The sequence below is a fragment of the Centropristis striata genome, chromosome 17 (assembly GCF_030273125.1).
Source record: "Centropristis striata isolate RG_2023a ecotype Rhode Island chromosome 17, C.striata_1.0, whole genome shotgun sequence".
Lineage (NCBI taxonomy): Eukaryota > Metazoa > Chordata > Actinopteri > Perciformes > Serranidae > Centropristis > Centropristis striata.
In genome coordinates, this window is record NC_081533.1 from 22,889,908 (window position 1) to 22,913,914 (window position 24,007).

General features: G+C 39.5%; 1 protein-coding gene across 1 annotated transcript in view; it reads right to left on the bottom strand.

Moving 5' to 3' along the window:
- Nucleotides 1–226: 226 nt before the first annotated feature.
- Nucleotides 227–24,007, bottom strand: part of slc8a4b (solute carrier family 8 member 4b) — a 118,684-nt gene continuing 94,903 nt past the window's right edge. The window contains exons 13-17 of the mRNA XM_059355039.1: nt 16,047–16,153; nt 11,904–12,028; nt 10,352–10,451; nt 7,531–7,803; nt 227–2,747 (exon numbers count right to left, since the gene is read on the bottom strand). Of these exons, the coding sequence (XP_059211022.1) occupies nt 2,368–2,747; nt 7,531–7,803; nt 10,352–10,451; nt 11,904–12,028; nt 16,047–16,153 (985 nt within the window). The 3' untranslated portion in view covers nt 227–2,367. The remainder of the gene's footprint in view (nt 2,748–7,530; nt 7,804–10,351; nt 10,452–11,903; nt 12,029–16,046; nt 16,154–24,007) is intronic.

A 24,007-nucleotide genomic window follows, 5' to 3' on the forward strand; every position in this document is an offset into this window, starting at 1 on the left:
GCACCATCCACACAGACATAATATACATCTGGATTCAACACCAACTATAACAAAATGGTTGATTTCTTATGATATGTGGTATAATATTCTCATTTTTCTGATAGCTTACTTTCACACACACCATGCCTGAATGGTTTCACAAAACAAAATAACTAGCACAGCTTTTGATACAGACTCATACCCATACAAAAATACCAATGGTCAAGCACATTTATCTGTAGTGTGAACACCTTAATGACTTTAAATTTGCCAGTTTTTTCCAACTACAACTGGCTGCTTGTGGGACTTGTACAATGCCTGCATGGTAAAACTGCACACTGAAAATGAATGGTGATCCGTGAGTGTTTTTCCATTAAATCTTTGGACAACAGAGAACTTGTGATTTTTGTTTTGAGTACAAAGAAACGTCCCAGTGTTACATCTGCTGCAGAACAGTCTTGTGATATTTCAGAGCTGCCGTACATCTCCCTCAGAGCATTCTCTCCGTCTGTGAACCGTCTCTGGTTTCGTGTTCACCATCTTACAGCCTTTTTTCCCCCCTTGTGATGGATTTCCTTAAAATGTTTCATTGAACTGTGTTTCAGAGAAAAAAAGAGCATGTGGATCTTACTTCCTCCTCCAGGATTTTCCTTGCAAAGAGGGGGTCTTCACATGAATTAAATATGGGTGTTTTCTCACACACATCAATAAAAGTTCCTTATATTATCATGTACAATTAGAAACACTGGGTATGGTCATAGTCTTGATTTGTCATCTTTCTGAGTGAGATCGTTGTTCGACGTTCGTTGATGTCTTTTGGCGTTACATCATTTCCTGTTTGGTTCCGTCTTTGCTTGTTGACATGTTTGTTTCCTCTCCATTGAGAGTAAACAGTGTACCTCACATCAGTAGTGCACAATGCTTTTTCATTGCAAGAAACACATCTAATACTAAGTGGACTGCTTGGTTCTCCAGACTCATCTCTGCTTATCACACATTTCTCTTGCTTCTCCATCCCACTTTTATACTGTATATTTCCTCCAGGTGCTGATCCAACATCTTGATCATCTTTGTTACATTCCATCTTCCAAACCACATGCTTTAACGTTCTTTATCTCCATCTCTCCATATTTATAAGTCTTTTTTTGTTCTTTTTACAATTGCACGGTAACAACATCAACACGTGACGCCATTGAAAAGTTTAGAAAAAAAGGGGGGGTGGGCGTTTCCTTCGTGGGATAAACGAGGCTGTTGATTGGCGTAAAAGGAGAAAGACTTGGGATTGGCTCGATTAAAAAGAGGGGTTGGTTGGTGGTCACTACAGCGTTTCATTATCACAACTTTAAGACAATTCCTACAGGGGAGAGGTAAGAATAAGGCCAGAGGGAGGGACGGAGGAGTGTGTACAGTCAGTGTTTGTAGAGGAGGGAGTGTACAGAATGTGTGTGGAAGGTTTATTTCACACAGTGTATTCAAGAAAAGAAGGAAAAAGACCAGTTGTCAGTTTTTATCTTGCCTGTTTGCCCGCAAGTTAGCGAGTGGTCCTCCTCTGCAGATTCACCTGAGGGCCCCAAAATGTGTTTGTGTGTGTGTGTTGGGGGAAGAAAGGGTAAAAGTTATCAGTCACTGGTAGTATAAGATTCAGTTCAGCGGGTAAAATGGGAGGATCCACCCTTCCTGTGACAACGAGATACAGTAAAGACAGAAGCGTGATAGAGAGAGAGAGAGAGTGAGGAGGGTGTGTAGAGTGTTTTCTCCCATCTATTTTTCTTCTTTGACTTTTTTTCCATGTTGTATTTACTCCTGTCTCTCCGTCGACAGAGACTTTTCTCCACAGCAGTTTTGTTGCCTCCAGCTTCCTCTCTCAACTTTGCCACTTTTATCTTTTAACCTTCCTTTCATCTTCGTTTTTTTCCCTCCTTGCAGCTCTCCTTGCTGTCTATCTCTTCTTCTCTGCTGCTGGTTTGGCAGTATACTGGATATCAGCCTCTCATTAGCTAATCAGCACTGTTGTCGACTGGTGATGATTGATAATTGAGGTAACAACATAAAGCGCTCTTTAAAATTCTTTATGTTAAATTATTCTTTTATGCACCCTAGGTCTCCTTCCTTAAAAGAGCATGTAAAAAAAGTTTGGATATAAGTGGAGTTTTAGTGTTTTTATAGGGTAAAACCTTCTTTTTCAGGAAAAAAATAAACGGAAAGAGAAAAATCTTTTCTGAAACACTGAAAATTGTTTCGGAAATGAAAGATCTGCTGACTCCATAAAAAATACCAGAATCAGCCAATATTGATCCGTCTCTATCACCCATCTCTCCTCATCCATGCCTCCCTCTCTCTCTCTCTTCATATTGGCAGTGGGTCTCTCTCCCTCCCCTCTCCTCTCCATTAAAACCCTGGTAAATGGCAGTAGGCCTCCAGTGAAGCCAGCAGGATGTAAATCAGCCACATAGAGACGAAGAGCAGCGACGTGACCATCTTGCAAGTCCGCGGCCCGCCCAGCTCGCCGCCAGCCACTGATGCCCGCCGCCGGTACAGCAGTATGAGCACGCACAACACGGCCATGATGGTGAAGAGGGTGACGGAGAAGGCCAGGTTTCCCGGGTCCACGTGGAACGTCTTGCCCCTGGAGCGCCAGGCAACGGCGGCGATGGTCCACGCTACGCCGATTCCAAGGAAAACGTTGACAGCGTTGGAGCCGGTGACGTTGCCGATGGAGGCGTCAGCGTACTGGTCCTGGATGGCGGCAACCTTGCTGGCGAATGTGTCTGGTTGAAAAAGACAAAAAGGATACAGTCATTGGAGGTCTTCATTATCTTTGATATTACATTTATAAATTGTGGTTGCTTTTGGCCTCATTTGTATGATTTCTCTGTTTACTTATAGTGTTCATTTTATGTTTCAAACCCTTTTGGCATTTTTTTTTATTGTACTAATGATACAACTGACAGCGAAAAGCAATATGGAAACATAAAAAGTAGCCAAGAAACACACAAGTAAACAATCAACCTGAGGGCAAAACATAACAATCAAATAATGTAAATGAGCATCATGAAAATGACTTCTGATGATCTTTTGTAAATGTCTTGCTCACAAGCCACAGAGAAAACAACCTCAAGGTAATACTGAATATGAAGCCACCCACGTATAGCACAATCTCAGCCACATACAGACTGTGGCACATGTACTGTATGCAAAGAGAAACATAAAAGAGAAGTAAAGAGGTGAAGACGGATTGAAGTATTGGGTGTCATACACAGGCGCTATGAACTAGTTAGTGTAAAAGATGTCAGTAATAATTACACATTTAATGGATGACTGTGAACACAGAGAAAAACAACAGATACAAATAATAGATAGAAAATACCATAACAGTTTGAAAATCTGCTTGTCATTATGAAAGTGTACAAAAAAGTCTGCATTTCCAACATATCCTCATACCGACGGAATAAACTGTTTGTCAATGACTCTCAAAAGGCCATTTTCGACTGCTCTATTTAACATTGTGAAGTGGTCGCACCAACACAGTGTTAAACTTGTGGAACCACTTTGTTATATCGGAAAAAAATAATGGTTTGGGTCAAAATAAGTATTTAACATAGTTATGTTACATGACGTAATTACATACATTATGTAATTAAGTTAAAATGACTCACCTACCCTAACCTAAGCGGCATTAAAGTGCAATTGAATTTTGAAGCAAATTTTTTAAATGTCGCATTAAAGAAAAGGTGAATTTTGGACGTTTCCATCAATATCCGTCAGTAAACAGCAGTCAGATTATGCGAGAAAGAAAACAGTAGAAGAAGTAGAGATGGAGCAAAAGAGAAAAAAAAAGAGGGTGCTAATCAGACTAAACTTGGTCACCCATGAGAGAAAATATGTCTTCAGGAATTAGGTTAAACTGGGCAATTTATTATTGGGTTGCTTAATTAGTTGCTATTAGTGCAGTTAGTTTGCTAGTTTGATAAGCAGTTGGTTAAGTAGGTAATTTATTGCCATGGCTTGTGTTCACTTTCATGTGGACTTAGAGACAAGCATTTAACAGGATTTATGTTACATTTATCTTTAAGCTTTAGGAGACTTTGCCGCTTGCCTTAATATACATTGTTTTGCTGGAGTGGCTTCCCCTGAATCTTCATTACAGAGGTGACAAGGGTAAAGTGACCCATAGTCACAAGAGCCACAGTTAAGACCCAGGTTAAAAAAATATATTATTTCGGTTATCCACTAGGTTTACATTATTTTTCATCTATATTCTGGAAATGGAACCTACACATGTGACTCTAATTACTGTCAGGGAGATTCATAGCTCCGTTCTGTACTCTGCAGTTGTATGCTGGCATCAGCCTGAGACAGAACAGATGTAATTAATGCTGCAAATTGTGTAGGTGCACATGAGTGGAGCTCTTTGGTGCTGAACATTTGAGGAGAAATTGGGTAAAAAGCGAAGAGACTCTACAACTGGGTTGGCAGGGAACACCAGGGAAACAGCTGCCAGTTATTCTACGCTTGTCTCAGCTTATGTCTATTTATGGACGGGCTGGTGAGTCTTAATTCCCATTTGAATGTCAGTGAGATTAGTTGAAATTCATATCCCAGCATGAAAAAAATCCTCCAAACTTTTTTTGGGGGATGAATGGTGATCCTGTTGCTACAGAGTGCACCAAAAGAATTGAAAAGTTTGTGTGTACATGAGATTGTAGGTTTAAATCAGTTATGAAACTGCACATTATTGCCTCCAAAGATACACTACTAACTACTGCTGGCCGCACACAAGATCATAGCCAGTGTATGATATACTCTACTGTCACCAAATGTATCAATTTCCCTTTCTCAGTCAATAATTACCTTCCAAAAAACACAAATTACAGAAAAACACAAACTGTATTTTCAGAAACAGTGTAGTTTGATTCCAGACCTCTGTAAAGCAGAACAAAAAATGTTAAATGGTCACTTAATTCTACAAGTTTAGTGTGTATTCCTCCTCTTTTTACAGAAGCTGACTCTGATTCTCCCATCTAAGACTGCACATAGCCCAACCAGCAACATTTCAAACAAGGGGAGAATTACTGAGATTAGTTAGTAAGTAATTTGTTTCTCTTATAGGGCATCACAGGAATGAGTCCTTACACCAGGAAGTAAGTTAGCATTTTAGCACCTTGGGCTCTATCCTCTCACTCAATGAGGGTTTTTAAATGGGTTTTTGGTTAGAAGCCTGAAATAAGGTCTGTGGTTAAGACCTGCTTAAGAGATGTTCGCATATGGCTTTGTTGTGATGCATGTGTAATATGTAGAGTACAGATCTGAGTGAGGTTTGTCTCCCTCTCCCCTCCTTAACTATGAAGAGTTGAACTGCCCTCCTGGCCCCCTTACAGGTAAGATAGTGGTGATGATAATAGAAAAGGGACTTTTTCTTATGGTGGCTAACTTTAATGGATCATAAAACCTCAGGTATCTGCAGATGCTTCGGTTCAAAATGAAACCAAACTCCATAGGAATATCACAACAAAGGCCAAATATGGCGTGCAACACACTAAATAAGACTTGTTTTTAGCTAGTTGATTGCTGTAAATGCTGAAGGAGTGTGAAGTCAGCAGTCAGTGATGGTATGGAAATCATCGTAGTGTTTTTTAAAAAATTGTAAATCATTGTAAATGACAAGAGGTCAGAGAGTATACAATTATAAATGTGTACAAAAATATAAGACTGATGATTCAAAAAGGGATAAAATGTAATTTTCATACATAATGAATGAAATAATATTGCAATTTACTGTGTCCCTGTTACTATGCATATTTATAATGATTATTTTTATTTATATTATATTTTTTCTCGGGGTAAATGTATATTGTAATTGTTTGTAATTTTATTCTATTTTGTAGATGGGGTAATTGTATATTGGATTTTTATAGTATTGTGATTTTGTATGTAGTTATAAAAGCCCAACTAGGGACAGGAGTTGAAAATTAGCTGAAGCTATATCTCTGTATGCAGCACATCAGATGCATGCCCTGTATCTATGCTAACTGCATTGTCCCTATCAAATAAAAATAAATTAAATTAAATATATATTTTGATTGTGCTCGGGTGGCAGCAAAACCTTCTAAAAATCACGTCCTGCCAATGTGTTGAATGTGACATCAGTCAGAAAGCCAAGACTCTCAGTTCATCCACAGATACACTCTAATACTGCACCAGTGTGAGGAGAATCTGAGATTTGTTCACCTCTGAGGCAAATATTACACATATACATCACTGATACTGTTTAAATGGCTCCACTGGTTACAAATGAGCTCCATAAAGTTCTTAAACAGCTAGAAATATGTAGCAGTACAGCATCAAGCCTCCGATCAGCATTTGCCTTCTAATTGCCTGAATCGGCAAATCTGGTGTAAATTGCCTGGATAATCCTCCAGCGTGTCTCCAATGTAATAATGCAGAAAGGCTTTTAAAAATCTGGAGGAGGGAAGAGTGCAAGTCGGAAAAGTGGGAAACAAGAGAGGAGATGAAGGTTTTTAACAAGCTATGAGGAGATTGCAATATCACACACACACACACACACACACACACACACGCACACAAGGGAGCACACACTCCCAGTGGAAGTTGTAATGACCTGAGGGACCTGCTGCACGCAAACTTGCAGCACCTCAGCAGAGCAAACACATTTTCACCCACACGCACCTGGGTACCACAGCACACAGGTCAGAATGATGGATGACACAACAGTGAAAACACAACATCCAATAAGAGGAGGGGAGAGGAGGAGAGAGGAGTAAGGTAACACAGAGACAGAATAATAAATTGACCGGATGGGGCACAAGAGCGAGAGTACAGATGTGAGGAGGTGAGATATGAGAGTGTGAGAAAAGAAGGAGAAGATAAAACAGTGAGTAGAAAAGCGCTGAAGAGATTTGGAAGAGAAAAAGCTAACAAATTAACACAAACATGTCTTGTGTCAGGACAAACTCGCTGGAAATGGATATCAAATACGTGTTTACAGCCTCCAAATCCAACACACAACATAATATGGCTGCTAAAGGAATTGATTCAAACCTCGCTGCAAGCCATCAAAGTTAGCGCCTGGAAGAGTAGCAAAGGAGCTATTTCTATAAATCATACGGAGGGGCAACAATAAAACGGCTGACGAGAGGAATGAGGAAGGGAATTGAATTAAAGCCCTGGGACGATGCAACCCCTCCAGGCAGAGAGACAAGCTGCGGCTGAAGGCTGTGATGGAGCCAGCGTTTTACAATTCAATTTTTATTTCCAGCCTGCTTACTGAGGGCGGCTGCTATTGAAATCAGATGGAGGAGAGAGGATCAGTCCTCTTCTTTTCATGGGTTTTTTTGTTTGTCTGTCTGTATTGAAAATTTGGGAAAATATGCATTTGTTTAGTTCTGGGTTTTTTTGCGGTAGGAGTTTTTTAACTGTTTAAGAAAGAATGCTTGAATGTTATGTAATGTCAGTAAGGATACGAACCATGACCAAAAATATAATTCCTTTGCCTCCATCACTCTACACACAAATTAGACCACCTCCACTCACCTGGCACTGATGTTCCCAGCGCCACGAACACCACAGCCGTCACCGAGTCCTTCAGTCCTATCGTGCACCCGAAGTGAGAAGCCAGATCGCCTGTGACCGCTGTCAGGACGCCGATAAGTGATATGGAGACAATGAAGCAGGCCCAGCCGTTCCAGTACTCTGTGGGCGGGACGAAGGCGAACAGAACCTTCCAGAAGACGGTGAGGAAGTGCATAATGTAGTCGAAGCAGGACGGCAGCCGCTCCTCGCCGCTCTCCTCCTCGTCGTCGTCTCCTTCGGATACAGCGGGAGATGAGGAAAGAGAGGAAGAGCAGAGAGATATTTGGAAAAGAGGAGAGTGAGTGGACAAAAACTGTACAGTGTTTAAAGTCAAAAAGAGAGGAGACGTAGTGAAGCAAATTAACTGAAGAGGCAAAATTGTAACTAGAATGTATTCTAATGCAGCCACACAAAAAGATTAAAGAAGTAGTTCAACATTTGGGAAAGGATGTGCAGGAGATGCCATCCTTCTTGTTGGCAAATAACCCAAATGTTTCCCTCTTGTTAACCTGCCGTCTGACTGAGGTTTGTTGCAAGTCAGACTTTATGGCCCAGACCATGGCTCAGACATGTTAATAGCTTAACTGAGTGGTGTATAAATAAATCCATGGCGCTGTCCGTGGTGCTGAAGTAGCAGATGGATTTTTGTAAAAGTTACTTTTTCTTTCAGTCCCACTCCTCTGCTTCTCCCTATTCTTCATTCACAGTCATGCAGAGTTATTTGTGGGGTTGGGCGAAATAAACAAACTAACTTAACTTTAAAAAACAACAAATCGCCTTCTGAAAATATTTTCTTGCAGAGGGTTAATCTGCCAGTATACGCATAGCTTCAAAAACACATTCTACATGGCTGCACAACCTCTTTACACAATCTCTCTTTAAATATCTTTCTGGAGAGTCTGTCTTAAAGCGTGCGCCATTATCTACATAACTTAACACTAACATGTCTCCGCCATCTCTGTGAAGTCTAGTTTTTTACTCCGCCTTCCAGTGTGGCCATTTATAATAACTTTATGTGGTTATATAACTTATGTCTATTACTGATTCAAGCATGGTCAAACACCACATCATACAAATTATTTCTCTTTGAGCATAATCGACCCTTCAGTAGAAAATAAAAACCACACATACAGTACCAGTCAAATGTTTGGACACACCTTCTCATATATCTCACAATATTAAAGATATCAAAACTATACAGAAACAAAAAATGGAATTATGTAGTAAACATAAAAGTGTTCAACAAACAACATTTTATATTTTAGATTCTTCAAAGTAGCACCTTTTGCTTTGATGGTCTCAAACACATCAAGAAGGCAAGAAATAAACACTTTACAAGGCGCACCTGTTAACTGAAAACCATAATAACAAAAGTGTGCAAAGCTGTCATCGAAGCAAAAGGTGGCTACTTAAAATAAAAGATACACATATAAAACATTTTCTGGGTGTTTTTTCTGCTTCTTTTCACGACATAATTCTGGAGGAGTTCTTTCATAGTTTTGCTGTCTTCAGTATTAATATACAATGTTGAAAAATATATAACTACATTACATTACATTACATAACATCATATACGCAATTCAGACTCACTCCACGCCTTCAAAAATCAACTCAAAACCTTTTCAAAATAGCTTACAAGACCTGAACTCTTATCTCTCATCTAATTCCTGTTATGTTAAGCGACTTTGAGTACCTTTAAAAGCGCTATCAAAATTGAATGTATTATTATTATCATTATTATTATTATTACATGTCATTTAGCTGACGCTTTTGTTCAAAACGACTTACAATAAGTAACTAAGTAACTACCTTCCTGACAGATACTGTATATCTGTCAGTAAGACATGAAGGTGGTGACTGATCTCTATAAGCAGATATCTTCTCATGAATACAGAATCTGTAGGCAGCAGGACAGGTTGTTTGTATCAGAGGTGTTCTGGTTTGATGTTTGATGTTTGTAGTCTGAGTAGTGCTGAGCAATCATGTTTGATCAGGATTCGGTTGACTGAAGATAAACAGTTTGTGTGGAAAGCAAAACTCGTGAGTGGAAATATAATTTCAGAAGTCATTGACTATCGTTGAAACAATGCTTAAGAGGAAATCTTGACCCAGTGGCTACACTGGAACCCCAGAAATATCAGCACCTGGAACAGAGGCTTAATCATCCTGCCAAGACCTCTAAAGCTCACTAATTAGCATGTTCATACACAAACAGAAACAATCATGTAGCGCATTCTTGGCTAAAAAATAGCTCAGGCTTCTCCCTGTAAAACCAAAAATTGTCCTTTTCTTATTTCTGTCTGCGTATGGAAACAAGATTCAACTTGTAAGTGAGCTTTAAAAGTGTTAATAGGAATATATTTAAAATCAAGCCAGGCTGGTCCACCTGTTTCCAAGAAATTATGCTAAACTACGCTAAAGCTGCTGCTTCATATTTAGCTGCTAGAGTGGTGTTGATCTTTTCATCTCATTCTCAGCAAGACGCAGAATAAGCACATTTCCCCAAACGTCAACCTTCTGTGTTTCTTTTTAGCAGGACTAAAGGACTTCCCTGTCTAGTGTGACCTGAGAATTCACAACAAGTAGACTATGAATAGTTTAAAATAAATGCATGAAAAGTTTCAAAATAAAATGCTGATACATTGTTTTGACAAATGTGCTTTTCCATCATCCATCATCTTTTCCAAATGAAGTCAAGAAAGATGTCAACCAAAAGCACTGTTCATTAATCAAAATGATATGTGTGGTGTGGTGTGTGTGTGTGTGTGTGTGTGTGTTTTACCTGCGCTGACAGTAACGGCACTGACAAACTGCTCCCTCCAGCTGCTGCTTCCCACCACCAAGGCCAGGTTTGTCTTCTTGATCAACTTATCTACTGTACTCTACACACACACACACACACACACACACACACACACACACACACACACACACCAAAGCAAACATGCAGGTGCATACAGACGGAAGAACAGGAAAGACACAACCCTCAAGTTGTTAATTCAGTCGCAGCCACACAGAAGGAAGAAACCTTTCAATTAACTCCCACATCCAACATTTACAAAGTCTGTATCTTACAACGCTGACAATTTGAGGTATAGAGTGCGCTAATTAATGTGATGCTGTGAAATCAGCTGTGATGCTTCTTGTGAAATCTAGGAAAAACCTTAAGGCAGAGTGGTTGGCTTTTCAGTGTAAAGCAGCAAGGATGGGGAATAATAAACTATGTTGATGCAAAACAGCTCGCAGCAGCGATAGAGCACCACACCACCAGTCATTATCATAACTCAGCTGACAAGGCTTTGTGAGGAGAAAATCCTGCATGGTTTATTATCTAATAAGTGAGAGACAACATAAAAAACTACAAGATTTACTGTATATTAGCAGTATCAACAAGAAAATTCAAATTAATTCCTGCGTTGGGTGACAATTAAGGATTTATAGCTTGGGATATGAAACTGGACCCAGACACCATAAAACTGTACAGTAGCAGATGGAGGAACAAGTATTTTCATGCACAGGCAAACTAAAGAGGGAGGAAGATAGATAACCTGCTCAGCCCGCCACATAAGGGTGTGAATTGCTCTCTGCACACGCACACACACATACAGAATGACACAAATGGACAAATGAGCAACAAAAAAATATGATTGGTTACATTTTTAAGACAAAAACGAAGTCACAGATGAGAGGCATAAACATGTGCAAAGTAACAGAATGAAAATAAAGACACACACGTTGCATGACGATGTGCAAAGTGATGAAAGCTGAACGTGACACACACGGCTTTAGTTCCTGTTGCACCCGAGAAATATTGAGTTATCTGCAATGATCCATGGCTAAATTACAAACTGATCAAATTTAAAAACGCATTCCTTCTAATATACAATGTTTATTACATGACTAAGCCAATATATTTTTTAATTTGCTGGATGAACGGTCTACCAGCCCTTTCCCTTGTTCTAAGGCCTGTTTTGTACTGAAACAAGACGACGGTTCTCTTTGAATAAATTATTTGTTGTCTTCTGGATGTCTGCAATCAAGATGACAAGCAGCTCATAAAAGAGTCCATTACATGCTAACGATATGAATCATTCATCCTCTGGACCGGGGCAGCTGACACTCACTTTAAACCATTTTAGATCCAATTTGCATTTTAAGTCTGTTTACTTTGTAGGTGATATCTAACGCAACTGACGTGACGGCTGCCAGACTGGTGCTTATTATTTCAACTAGACTTGCGGCTGATACATTCTGAGGAGCTCCTGAACGACACTGAAATGCAAACATGCACACTTTATGTGTGTTAATGTGTGAGCACAAACAAAAACACTTACCTTAAACTCGTAGGACTCTTCTATGACCACCTCTACTTGTGTGTGTTCGCCCAGACTGGGACAGCCCATTTTGGCCACCTCTTCATCCTCCGCTCCCACCAACGGCTTGTTTTCATTGGAGTCACCTAAGAAACCACAAAGATAAATGAGTCAGTCTGCAGTATATGCAGTATCAACAACCTCTTATGCTGAGAATTGGGGGTTGTGGGCAGTGGATGTTTAGGAGGAGATAGCAGCTCAACAATAAATGCCACATTAATTTGAGATACAACTCAGCACTGTGTGTCAAGTTGTTTTGGTCAAAAAATCCCTAATAAACATGACTTAATCAATTAGTTAAACCTATTAAGGTGTATATCAGAGATCATGACGTCAGAGGTCACAAGACCGATTCGAAAATTGGCATATCAAATCAGAAATAACCTAACTTTGCAGCGTCATTTCGTCAACTTCTCGACACAATCCTGACATGCTTGGAACCAGATCTTCTAGTTTCATATGATACCATTATCTTAAAACTTAAAACTGAGCCCACTCCAGCCTCCGAAAGAAAAGAAAAACAGCAAAAGTTTAAAGGATCATATTATCATATTTTACCTTTAAAAACTTTTAAAAACACTTCTGAAAAAAAAGTGGATGAAACTGTAAACCTACATTGTGATTTGACTAACTTAAACAGACTAAACGCCAGATATATTTATTATCCTGGTTATGGACCTATGTCAAAGATGCTCAAGAAAAAAATCATTGTAAGCCACACAGAGACTTGCATCTCCCTCAAAAGATTGTGTTGTATAACTGGGGCCTTCTGCATTTATACTTGTAAATCCCTGGAAACCCTGCACTCATCAGATTTGCCTCAATTGAAGTAATGTGCCCATAACAGTGACTATTCTGCTTGCTGGGAGATTTAAAATTCTGTTAGTAAATCACTTGGAACACTTCTTATACCGAGTCACTGTGTATGCAAAAATATAAGAGGAAACCTGAATCATATGGGATCAGTCATCTCTGAAATCCACTGGAGAGACGGTACCGCCTGTTTAATTGACTGTGAAATTTCTGAAGTGTTCAGATGGAAGTTGCTGCAAAGTGTGGAAGAGCAATGGAATTCAAAATAACAACTATCATGTCACCAAGAGACTTTCACACTGGAATAAATCTGTTCTGCAAAACTAACTCTTTATTTGCAAGTCTTGCAATTAGTGCAAGACTCCTTATAGCTGTAGGAATAATATGCAGTATGAGTGCATTCAGCTTTTGCCTGCCATATAAACTCAAGTCATGTATCAGGTTGTTTTTTTAATTTGTCAGATTTGCCAGAGCAGCATAAAATTTTTTCATAGTTTTGCTTGGGTGTCATATCAAGAATGTGTGCAAGCAGTCATGGAAAAATATAATGTAAATGCTAATATTCAAACACTGAAGTGCCACGTGGGTAATCCAATCTATCAAGCATCCCATGTTATTACAAATATGAATACCCACGAGGAATGTAGATTTCCTCTCATGAAACAACGTTTCTATCTCTCCATTACCATATGTTCCACCATGCATCCCTCCACTCCTCCATATGTCTCCTCCCTCACTCTTCACACTCGGTGACAGCCATTAATTGAGTCAGCTGTTATCAGTGTAGTCCTGCTGTAATTGAAAAGCAGTGTACAGTATGTATGCGGCTCATGTGTGTGTGTGTGTGTGTGTGTGTGTGTGTGTGTCAGAAAGTGTTATGAAACCCAATTATATTTGCTCTGTGATGAAACATGCCCCAGGCTGTTGGCTCTTCATGACTGACATGGAGAATGTGGACCTTTAATTCAGCAGGTCTGTCACCTTGTCAACAGAGGAGGTGTAGCATGAGCAACACGTTAGCAGAGAAGCAGCGTCTGTACTCCATCTGTGTCTACACAGGATGCGTTCGGGCACTGTACTGTGTGTAGGTGTAACACATGTGGTCAAGTAGCAGTTATATTTCACCAATCCATTTTTGTTCATACCTTTTTAGCATTTTCTTTGTATAGTTACATTGTGTTCACTTTTTTTTGTTTTTTTTGGGAGCTTTTATTTTCTTAACAGCAGTGACCGTTTTATCATTTCCTGTAGCACAGATGACTGATTCCCGCTCAGAAGAGGTGCAGGCGAGTGTGTTAAAAAGTGTTAAAAAACAATTAACAGAGACACTAGGTTCATACAGTTTGGGACACTAATATTGTCACTAATGACTTTTGTGTATATCATTGTGTAAATGTGTAGTTTTAATCTGTTTAGCAGTCTGAGAAGTATTTTAATTTAGTGGTATTAAATTAAGCTAACAGAGCAGGAGTTCTTGCACTCCCTGTAAAGGTGACATGAAAAGACCTGGAGTTGCTTTACTGATTTTTTTAGTAAGCTCTCTTTTTGCTGTTTTAATGTGTCAATGTATGTGTCTTTATTGTCACTTTCATTTTCTTATAGTGTGTTCATTCTCTTTACTATTTATGTTCTGCATATAAGTTATTTTAAAATATACATACGATATTGCGACTGGTGGGTGAATTATAAGTGGAAATTTTTGCATGTATTAGCACCTTATTTATACAGTCTACGAATAGCACATACATTTAGCAGGTGACTGATTCCCGCTGAGGAGACGTGTGCATCACATGTAACGACTGTGTGCTTAATATGAGTGAAAACCTGGGTTATTCTCTAATGAATCAGATTCTCTAATATTCTCTAATAATGTACTCAATACATTACTGATTTTGTTGACTTGATTTTATTTTGTTTTACACAGAGTGACAGAAGCAGTTGTCCTGGTCAGACTTGGAGGGTCGCTAGTTCGAATCCCAGTAACGACAGGTCACGTACTGAAGTGCCCTTGAGCAAAGTAATCGCAGTAATGAGCTGCCCACCATGCTCCTAGCATGGTGTGTTCACTGGTGTGTAAAGGATGGGTTAAATGTAGAGGACACATTCAATGCTCACTGTTTCAGTGTGTGTGTGTGTGTGTGTGTGTGTGTGCAAAACTGAATCTTAATCTTCTTACACAGGTCAACCATGTTTTGGAGGACACATTCCACATGCACTGTAGCTACACACATAAAATAGTAGAAACTTAAAAATATGCTTTGGGTTGAGTAAAAGGCGAGTAAAGCTTTCTTATTAAAGGGATTGTAAGGCCAGAAAGTTTGGCATGTTTGTTTGGTATGAGACATGAGTTTACACTTAATTACAATTCCTTCTCAGCATTGAGGGGCTGCATGTTTGGTCAGTCTTTCAATAGCACTTGTTGACTTTCTTCACAGAATATTTTCATTCCGGATAATACTGTAACATGCATCCTCGTAGCTCACCATCTGTGGAAACCCACGCTGCAGTTTCTTACACTACTATTGCGACGATAAAGAGACTCAACCAAGGGTATTCCAGATTCCTTTTTTGACTTTTCTGTCATCTTGTAAACTTTCAGTCTCCCCGAAACTGTCAAAGTAGAACAAGCTGCAGAAATTACTTATTGACTTCCAGTGCTTGTTCTCTCAAGGCCTGAGTCACCTGCCAGAGATTAGCTGTCTACCTGCTGTAATGAGCCTTTTAAAATATTCAACTAAAGCTTCCTACGTTCTTAAAAAGTTGAAAGGCTTAAATGTTTTAGATTTGTGGATCATCTGAGCTCTCTGGTAGCTAAATGGATTCAGAAAGTAGGGAAGAGGAAGGAACCTGATGAAAATAGTTCATTAGGAAGGAGTGAACTGCAAATTGTGTTCAATCTGCTCTTAACTCTTTCTAATTATGACCACACATAGAGGCTTCCTGGGTATTAATGGTAATCAGATGTATGTATGTTAATGAGGTGGGGAAAACACTGATTGGTATAGGTTCTTATTCCTGATTTCCGGTTATCTGTGGGATCCGACACGATGCAACAAGGATGTTGTTATTTTAACACCTCACAAGCCCAGTGTTCTTTAAATCCTTTCCAAGACACGTCCTTAATTCAAAGTGAAATGTTTCCCAGTTTAATCTGTGTTTAGATTGGAGCTTTCAGACAATCAATGCAGGTCTCACCCTGTTTATAAGAGATAGGTGTTCAGGGGGGCAACAGTTAAATAAAGACTCCATTCTGTCTGTCACTCTCTCACACAAACACACTAAAACACCCACCGTGTTTCTGCCCTATCTCCAACAGGACAGGCTCTCCCAGCTCGATGGTGAAGGTCTTGTTTTTCTCATACTCCTCATCGTCAATAATCTTCACCTCAATGATCTTCCTGTTGAAAAGAGAGAATGAGACCGGGTGAGTGTATTCCAGATAATTAACCTTTTTAGTTTCACGCTCTCCCTCATAATAACAGCCGACGTGTTTCAGAGCAGTCCATTAAAACTGCGGAAGTCTCACCCTGTCAGACTGTAATCAGACAGGAGGTCATTCTGCTGCTGCGACACCATCCTCATTACTATCAAAGCCTATTAGCTCAACTTAAGTAACAAACAGCATTCATCACAAAGAAAAATGAAAGTTTACACTATTTTCTCTTGCAGAAGATGATGAGGAGTTACTGCAAGGATGAAGGTGAAGCCCAAGTTGACAAATTACTCAGTGGGAAACCCCATGAGGCTGCTAACTTCCCCCCAGGCCCTGATTCCATTTTTCTCCAGCTGACAGTGATGCAATGCGCAGCACAGCCACAGTTGAGACATTTTCAATTAGGAGCACTCAGGGGAAAGCCTGAAAATGCAGTGCAAAGAGTTTTGAGGGGACGTGATCTGCAACCGGGCTTTAACAAGTAAATTGGAAAGAAAGTAGTGGGGATATTAAAAAAATAGGAGAGTATGAGAAGTGTCTTAGTAGAGTGAGAAAATAGGCGCAATGGCTTTGTTATCAGATCTGTCAGTGTATTTAGAGAGAGCTTTGTTTAATGTGAACTTTGTGAAATTAGAGTCTGAGTCGAGTTGTCGCAGTGGAAGAAAATGTAGTTATGAAACAACAAATCATTCCATTCAGGGTTATATGTGGAGGCTGAATGTGGGATTTTACACTGAAATCATTGGATTCTCACAATACACTATGATATATCTTCTGTTTTGCTATAAATATCAGCCCATTAATAATACTGTTAATAAAAATGTGAAAATTACTCATGTGCTTTCAACCAGTCTCCTTAGTGTTTGTGAATAAATCACCCTGGTAGTTGCAATATCCAAACCTGCAGGAGCCTAAAAATGGATAAAAAAAACAACAGCATAAGCTACGGGTTTAAAATCAGATACATTTATTATCAGAGCGCTCACATAAAAGCATAGCAGCCCGAGCAGAGTGCTGACTACTTTTTGAATTCATGAATGAATCTCCATTAAAATCAGCAGGGGAGGCACAAATGGCAGCACTTTCTCTATTTATCTCTCTTTGTTATTAAGAAAGAGAGACTTCCTTCTTGTCCTTTATGTCTTCCTGACTGTGGATAGCTACAAGAGGGATATTAGTGAATAAATTACTAATCAAATACAATTTATTTACAACCACTAAAAGCAAGCCGGCTAAGAGAAACCAAAGTATTCCATCTGTCCCTTGCTCTCTATCAGTGCCACGGACAGCACTGCACTTATAAACACATACACACACACACACACATACACACCCTCTATACACCACAAACAGGCTATCCATTCTGAAGTGTCTCGCCAACTAATTTAGTTGTTTTTGCAATTTTTCAAAGATCAGTCTACTATTTGTGAGACTTGACCAACAACTGAGGCTTAGTAAATTCTTAGTCAGGGACACAGACAAAGATTTTATGCATACTACATGTAAATTAATGCATCACTAAATATATATATATATATATATAAAAGGCTAACAGATATATAAGTATTCCACTGCGGTGAAGTTAGCTATTAATTAAATTATTAATTCACAGTTGTACTGTCTGGTAATGTATGAAGTATGGCTGAGCAATATGAGGGTTATAAAACATCAAAACAATCTAGAAATATATCATATATACTGTGTGATGTAAAAAAAAAAATTGGCTGAAATGCATTACGACAATCATTTGGACTAGGGGGCGCCAGAGATCACAGGGGGATGTGTGAAACTTTGTCTGCTTTGAGGTTATGAGGTTGTCAAAATAATATTGTGTATGTTAAATAAGAAAAATATAACAACACATGTAATGGAATAATCAAAAGGCTGTATAACCCACTTATAAATATATTTTCATCTGAATTTTATCGTATAAGGCTGTTTTGCAGTTCACCCAAACACCATGTCCGAGAAATGCAAAGGTGCTGACGACTCATCAGTACCAAAAAAGAAAGTGAGGCAATATATCAAGAGTTACCTGCACTTTGGTTTGTCTTGTCTCAGACACAAGTAGGGGGGTTCCAAGGAAAAAGGTTGGGAATCACTGTTTTGTGTGTGAGTATGGTGTATATGAAAAAAGGCTTTATCGTAGTTATTTCATAGAGGCTATTTATTGAAATACTAGAAAATGTGCTAAATGGTGACAGATATCATTATCAAGATATGAGATGGCCTCTACTGGGAAAGAAGATTTTGACAATATTTCCCAGCCCTAGTTTGCAGAATACATAAAAAATCAGTACGACATCCATAATTTAAGAGATGTCCAGGAGACCAAAGTGTCAATGACATGTCTATTAGTTGTTTTGGCCTGTCTATGGAAACCACATTGGCTTCCTCCTGGTCGGTTTTCCCCCGGAGTATATAATCTTCATATCAATAATCCAACTGTATTTGACAGGCAAAGAGGAAGAGAGGGAGTTCATTTCCACCTGGTTGTGTCATCTTATGCTTCACTGTCAGCCATGTTGGCTCTGACACCACAAATAGGCTTCAACAAAGAAAAACAGGAGGGAGGAGGGCACTGTGAGAGAGTGATGGAGGTGTGGAGAAGTGGAAGCTCATTGTTTTCATTGGTGAGCTGTCACAGCAACAGCGGATAAAACTGTCTGGATTTGCTATTTCCAGCATCACATCAGTTTGAGCGGCCAACTCTCAACAATGTTGGAATAGATGTGAAAGTATTGTTTAGTCAGATGTGGAACAAGAGAGGAAAAACAAACTCCCAACAACAAGTACATGCAAATACATTTAGTGGAAGACAAGTGGCAAAGAAGGAATATAATAATGATAATAATAATAATAATAATGTGTTGTATTTGAAATCTTGCAGCCGATTTATTTTCTTTATTCTTTCATTTCCAGTCAGTTGACTGACAGGTGTAGCAACAGTAACTAAAGGGGGCAGGGAAAAGAAGGACAGAGAGATAAAAGGAGATGGGGGAGGAGAAAACAGAGAGTAGGAGGTGAAAGAGGAAAGGAGAGAAGAAGGAGCCGGAGAGACTGAAAGAGGTTGAAAGAGGAGTATGAGTAATGCATAGACTCCACTGAGATGTGAAGGGTTACGACTCAATACACACTGTGTTCACTCAGGGGAACGAGAACTCACACACACACACACACACACACACACACACACACACACACACACACACACACACACACACACACACACACACACACACCTTGCATATACAAACACAGACAAATCATCCAGCGATGGGGAACATGCACACAGTGGACATGTACACACAGTGTTTTCCTGCTGCACATCATACACAGATTGTGGTTGGTATGAACAGACAGTAAGCCGCCCCCACATGTAGCCATGCTTCACTAGTAACACACACCTACACAAACAATTCAGCCCAATGTACACAAGTATGATACACATGAAAACATGTTCCCTGTATGTAAACACTTGGGAGATTCATAAACATATGATTTCATTAATTTAGCACACATGCAAACACACACACACACACACACACACACACACACACACACACACACACACACACACACAGACAGACAGACACACACACACACACACACACACACACACACACACACACTTTCATTATTCATAGGTACTGGCTGTAGCAGCACTCCCATCTGTGGCCCTCCTCTCTCCATGTCTATCTCTGTCCTCGTCCCTTTTCTCTTTTAGCTCCTTCTTCACCTTAATTCTCCTTCTCACTGACTCTAGGTTCAGTCTCCCAGCATCTGTCTTCAATTATACATATGAATATAGGTGTTGCTGATATTAATGATTAGGTGTTTAACACTTTCCTTGCCCAGTTATGTTGTTTAAGAGTGTTTGGAAAACTGTTCCTCTGTGATAGATTTTGCTGGTTGTGTGATGCTGCAACATCTTGACAGCAACAGTACTAATCTCATGACTATCATCTGTGTCTCTTTTAATTTCAGTTTAGTTAAGCTTATCTGACCCTATCAGACAGCCAAGTCTTTATTAACGCACACACAGTAAATACCTCATAATAAACATTATCAGTAAAACCACTCCAAGTCAAACATTCAAAGTTCTAACACTGTCCTGCAAGCCAAGACTCAGCCTGTGAGAGCACAGTGGCTCTAGGGATGACAATGTCAGTCTGTCAGTCTGTCCAGTTTGCTAAATATCTGACAACTCTCAGATGGATTGCCATCAAATTTTAGTTTAAATATTCATGGTTACCAGGGGATGAATCCCAATGACTTCAGTGATCCCCCAACTTTTCCTCTGGCATCATCTTTAGGCTGACGTTTATGGTTTTGAGTGAAACAAGTGCAGTGCCTCTTCAAAAAGAGCCTGTTCCTGCTTGGCCTCTGGTATTGCTGCTCTCAAAAAACACTCCCAGATAGCTGGGATCAGGCTATGTCCAGGAACAAAATCATTCATCCAGAAAGTACAACAGGTATGCTCCAAATGTTTACTGTAGTTTATGTATCATTTATTGTAATGTTTTTTTTATATATAATTTATAGTTTGCTATAATGTAACATCCCTGGTCTCACTTTCTTCATCTGTTTCTGAATGTACTGTGCAGAGAGGGTGCTGTACCAGGCATCCTGTTAGATGGTTTAACAGTTAATACAGGTCCCCTCTGGATACACTACACATTGTTTAAATAATGCAAACTTCAATCAGTCTCAACAATTCACCTGCCAAATGTGGAGTCCTAGCCCAGTCGCCAGACAATAAATGTTTGCATTGTATGTTTCTGCAGCCTTGGCATCTGTATGAGATGTACTCGGCTGGTGGTCGTTTATAAACACTGTTAAAAGTATTTGTAGTGACATTTTAGACTTGGTCGCCCCTTTTAGATGCAAGCGCTCCAAGCCAGCAGCAGAGCCATGGCTTAATGACAGCATTCGCACTTTAAGACGTGCATGTAGACGCACAGAGAGAAAGCGGAAGAAGGATCGCCTTCATGTTTTTAAAAAACAGTCTACATCAATATCAGAAAGCTGTTAAAGCTGCCAAGAGTCAGTTTTTATCAAATCTTGTATCAGTCAGTAGTCACAAACCTCAGTTTCTTTTCAATACTTTGAATACTCTTTTAAACCCCTGTGACCACAATGGTGTTGTTCCTTCATTTGAACTGTGTAAAAAAATTTAAAAGTTTTTCATTGACAAGATCTTGGATATTAAATCCTTCCTATTGCCATCTGCAGTAGATCCTGCTGTCTCCCCCACTAGCCCTGCAGTTTTTGACACATTTGAGCATTTGTCTGTCTCAGAGTCAACTGATGTTGTCTTTTATTGATCTTAATGGCATCTCTGAGAAGTTCCAGTCTGGTTTTAAGTAGGGTTGTCAAGAGTATCGATACTAACTGTATTTTCTTATAAATATTTAACCTGCGGTTCTGTTAATTTTTACATGTTGCATTTTTCTTGTAAATAAAAATATTTCTGTTAAATTTTGGGGTCTTTGTTTTTATCCTTGTGGTATCGAAAATAGTATCGGTATTGAGTTGAAAATTTTAGTATCGTGACAACCCTAGATTTAAGTCACGCCACAGCACAGAAACGGTGCCTCAGGGTTCTATTTTGGGCCCTCTACTCTTTACTGTTTACATGCTGCCACTGGGATCCATATTTCAAAAGTATAAGGTCTCCTTTCATTGCTATGCGGACGATGTACAAATATATCTGCCTCTAAAAATGAATGATCAAACCTCTGTGCAGGTCTTATTAGACTGCCTGAAAGACACAAACTTTCTCTCAATTAATAAAAACAAAACAGATTATTTTATTTGGCCAACAAAATCTTTTAGATGGCTATGACAGCGCCATTGGTAGCTTTGAATCTCTGTGTCACCCCTCTGCAAGGAACCTTGGTGTTATTCTGGACACTGACTTCAAATTTACTAAACAGATAAGCTCGACAGTCAAAACCAGCTTCTTCTAGCTACGTATACTGTCAAAAGTAAAATCTTATCTCCCCACAAATTATTTTGAACAAGTCATCCATACATTCATCACATCACGCCTGGATTATTGTAATTCTTTGCTTGTTGGTCTTGACCAGTCAGCAGTGTGCCGCTTACAGGTATTCCAAAATGCAGCCGCCCGCCTGCTGACTGGAAAGAAACGGCGTGATCGCATTACCCACATCCTTGCATCTTTGCACTGGCTACCTGTAAATTTTAGGATCCAGTTTAAGGTTTTATTAATTGTTTTTAAGTGCTTAAATGATCTGGCACTGTCTTATTTATCAGAGCTTTTAAAACCCCACAGTACTTCCAGAGCACTTAGGTCTTCTAACCAGCTGCTCCAGACGCTGTACTCGTGGGGACAGAGCCTTCTCTGTGGCGGCTCCAAAGCTGTGGAACAGCCTACCTCTCCAGGTCTGAGCTGCACAGTCTGTTGAGCACTTTAAAACATTATTAAAAAAAACTTTTCATTCTCCTTGGCGTTCAGTCCCAGCTAGGCAAGAATCCTTGGCTTTTTACTCTTTTTTAACTCTAACTCTGTTTTTAGATTGAGTTTTTATTAATATTTTATTTAATGTTTTTATTTTTAACTATATTTGTGTATGATTTGTATTGTGTTTTAATAACTGTACAGCACTTTGGTCAACTGAGGTTGTTTTTTTAATGTGCTCTATAAATAAACTTTGACTTGACTTGACTTGACTTCCATGAGTTCATGAAACATGGATACACTCCTAAATGCTCTACATTACTTATGTTCAACTCCCTTGCTCTCGCTGTCTCGCCTTCTCTCTATATTTCTACCTTGTTACTTTTTGACACCTGCTCCCCAGAAAGTTCTTCTGTCAGACAGTAGCCTCAATGCCCTGGTCTGTCAGCAGACTGACACCAAACTCAGACATACACAGACCAAGTTCACAGAGCACAGAACTTGCACCGCCAGAAATAGAGACAGAAAAAAAGAGAGTGACAGAGTGAAAAAAGGTCAACAAAAGGTATTGTTGATTGAAAAGCCCAAAACAGAATCTAGTGGGCTGTAAATCAATTTAATGGCTAACTTTTATATTGCAGTGCAGTGTGTGTGTGTTTGCATGTGGCCCTAAAGTTCTTATGGAAGCGAATGATTGAGCGACAGTTTGATTTGATTAGTGGAGACCTCATCGCATTACTTAATGGACATGGACTCGCTTTATATCTGTCTCCATCTCTTTCCATTTTCTTCTGGCTCCAGTTCAGTTCTACTTTTGATTTACAACTATTGGAAGCTGTGTGTTTGTATGTGTGTGTGTGTGTGTTTGTATGTGTGTGTGTGCGGTGTGTGTGTGTGTGTGACTGTGTGTGACTGTGTGTGTTTTCAGACATTGAATGACGACCGTATTTTAAGGAGCTGTGAGCATGTGTGTGTGTGCGTGAGAGACAGAGCATCTTAGAGAACTGCAGCAGCAAACAAACAACTCATTTTCTTGAGTGAGGCTGATTTATATACACACTCCAGTTTTACCGTCTCGGCTTCTGGCGGAACCTCTAAATCTCTCCATCTCTCAAACACACAAAAAACACATAAACACACACACACAGTTGTGAGAGAATTGCAGCAACACAGTAAAACCGAGATCATAAAATTGTTTTAGTTGAAAGAGTAAAACTTGACCAACAATGCAAGCCACAAGGAAGCTGTTTTCCTGAAGCAAAGTCAAATGTCCCCTGTGCTGCTTGACCCTTTAAAAGACAGTGGAGAAGACAGACAGGATGTGGAGGAAGACATGTATCTTCAGAAGCCCTCCAGCTAGCAACAAAAGATAATCAAATTATAAAGGATCTG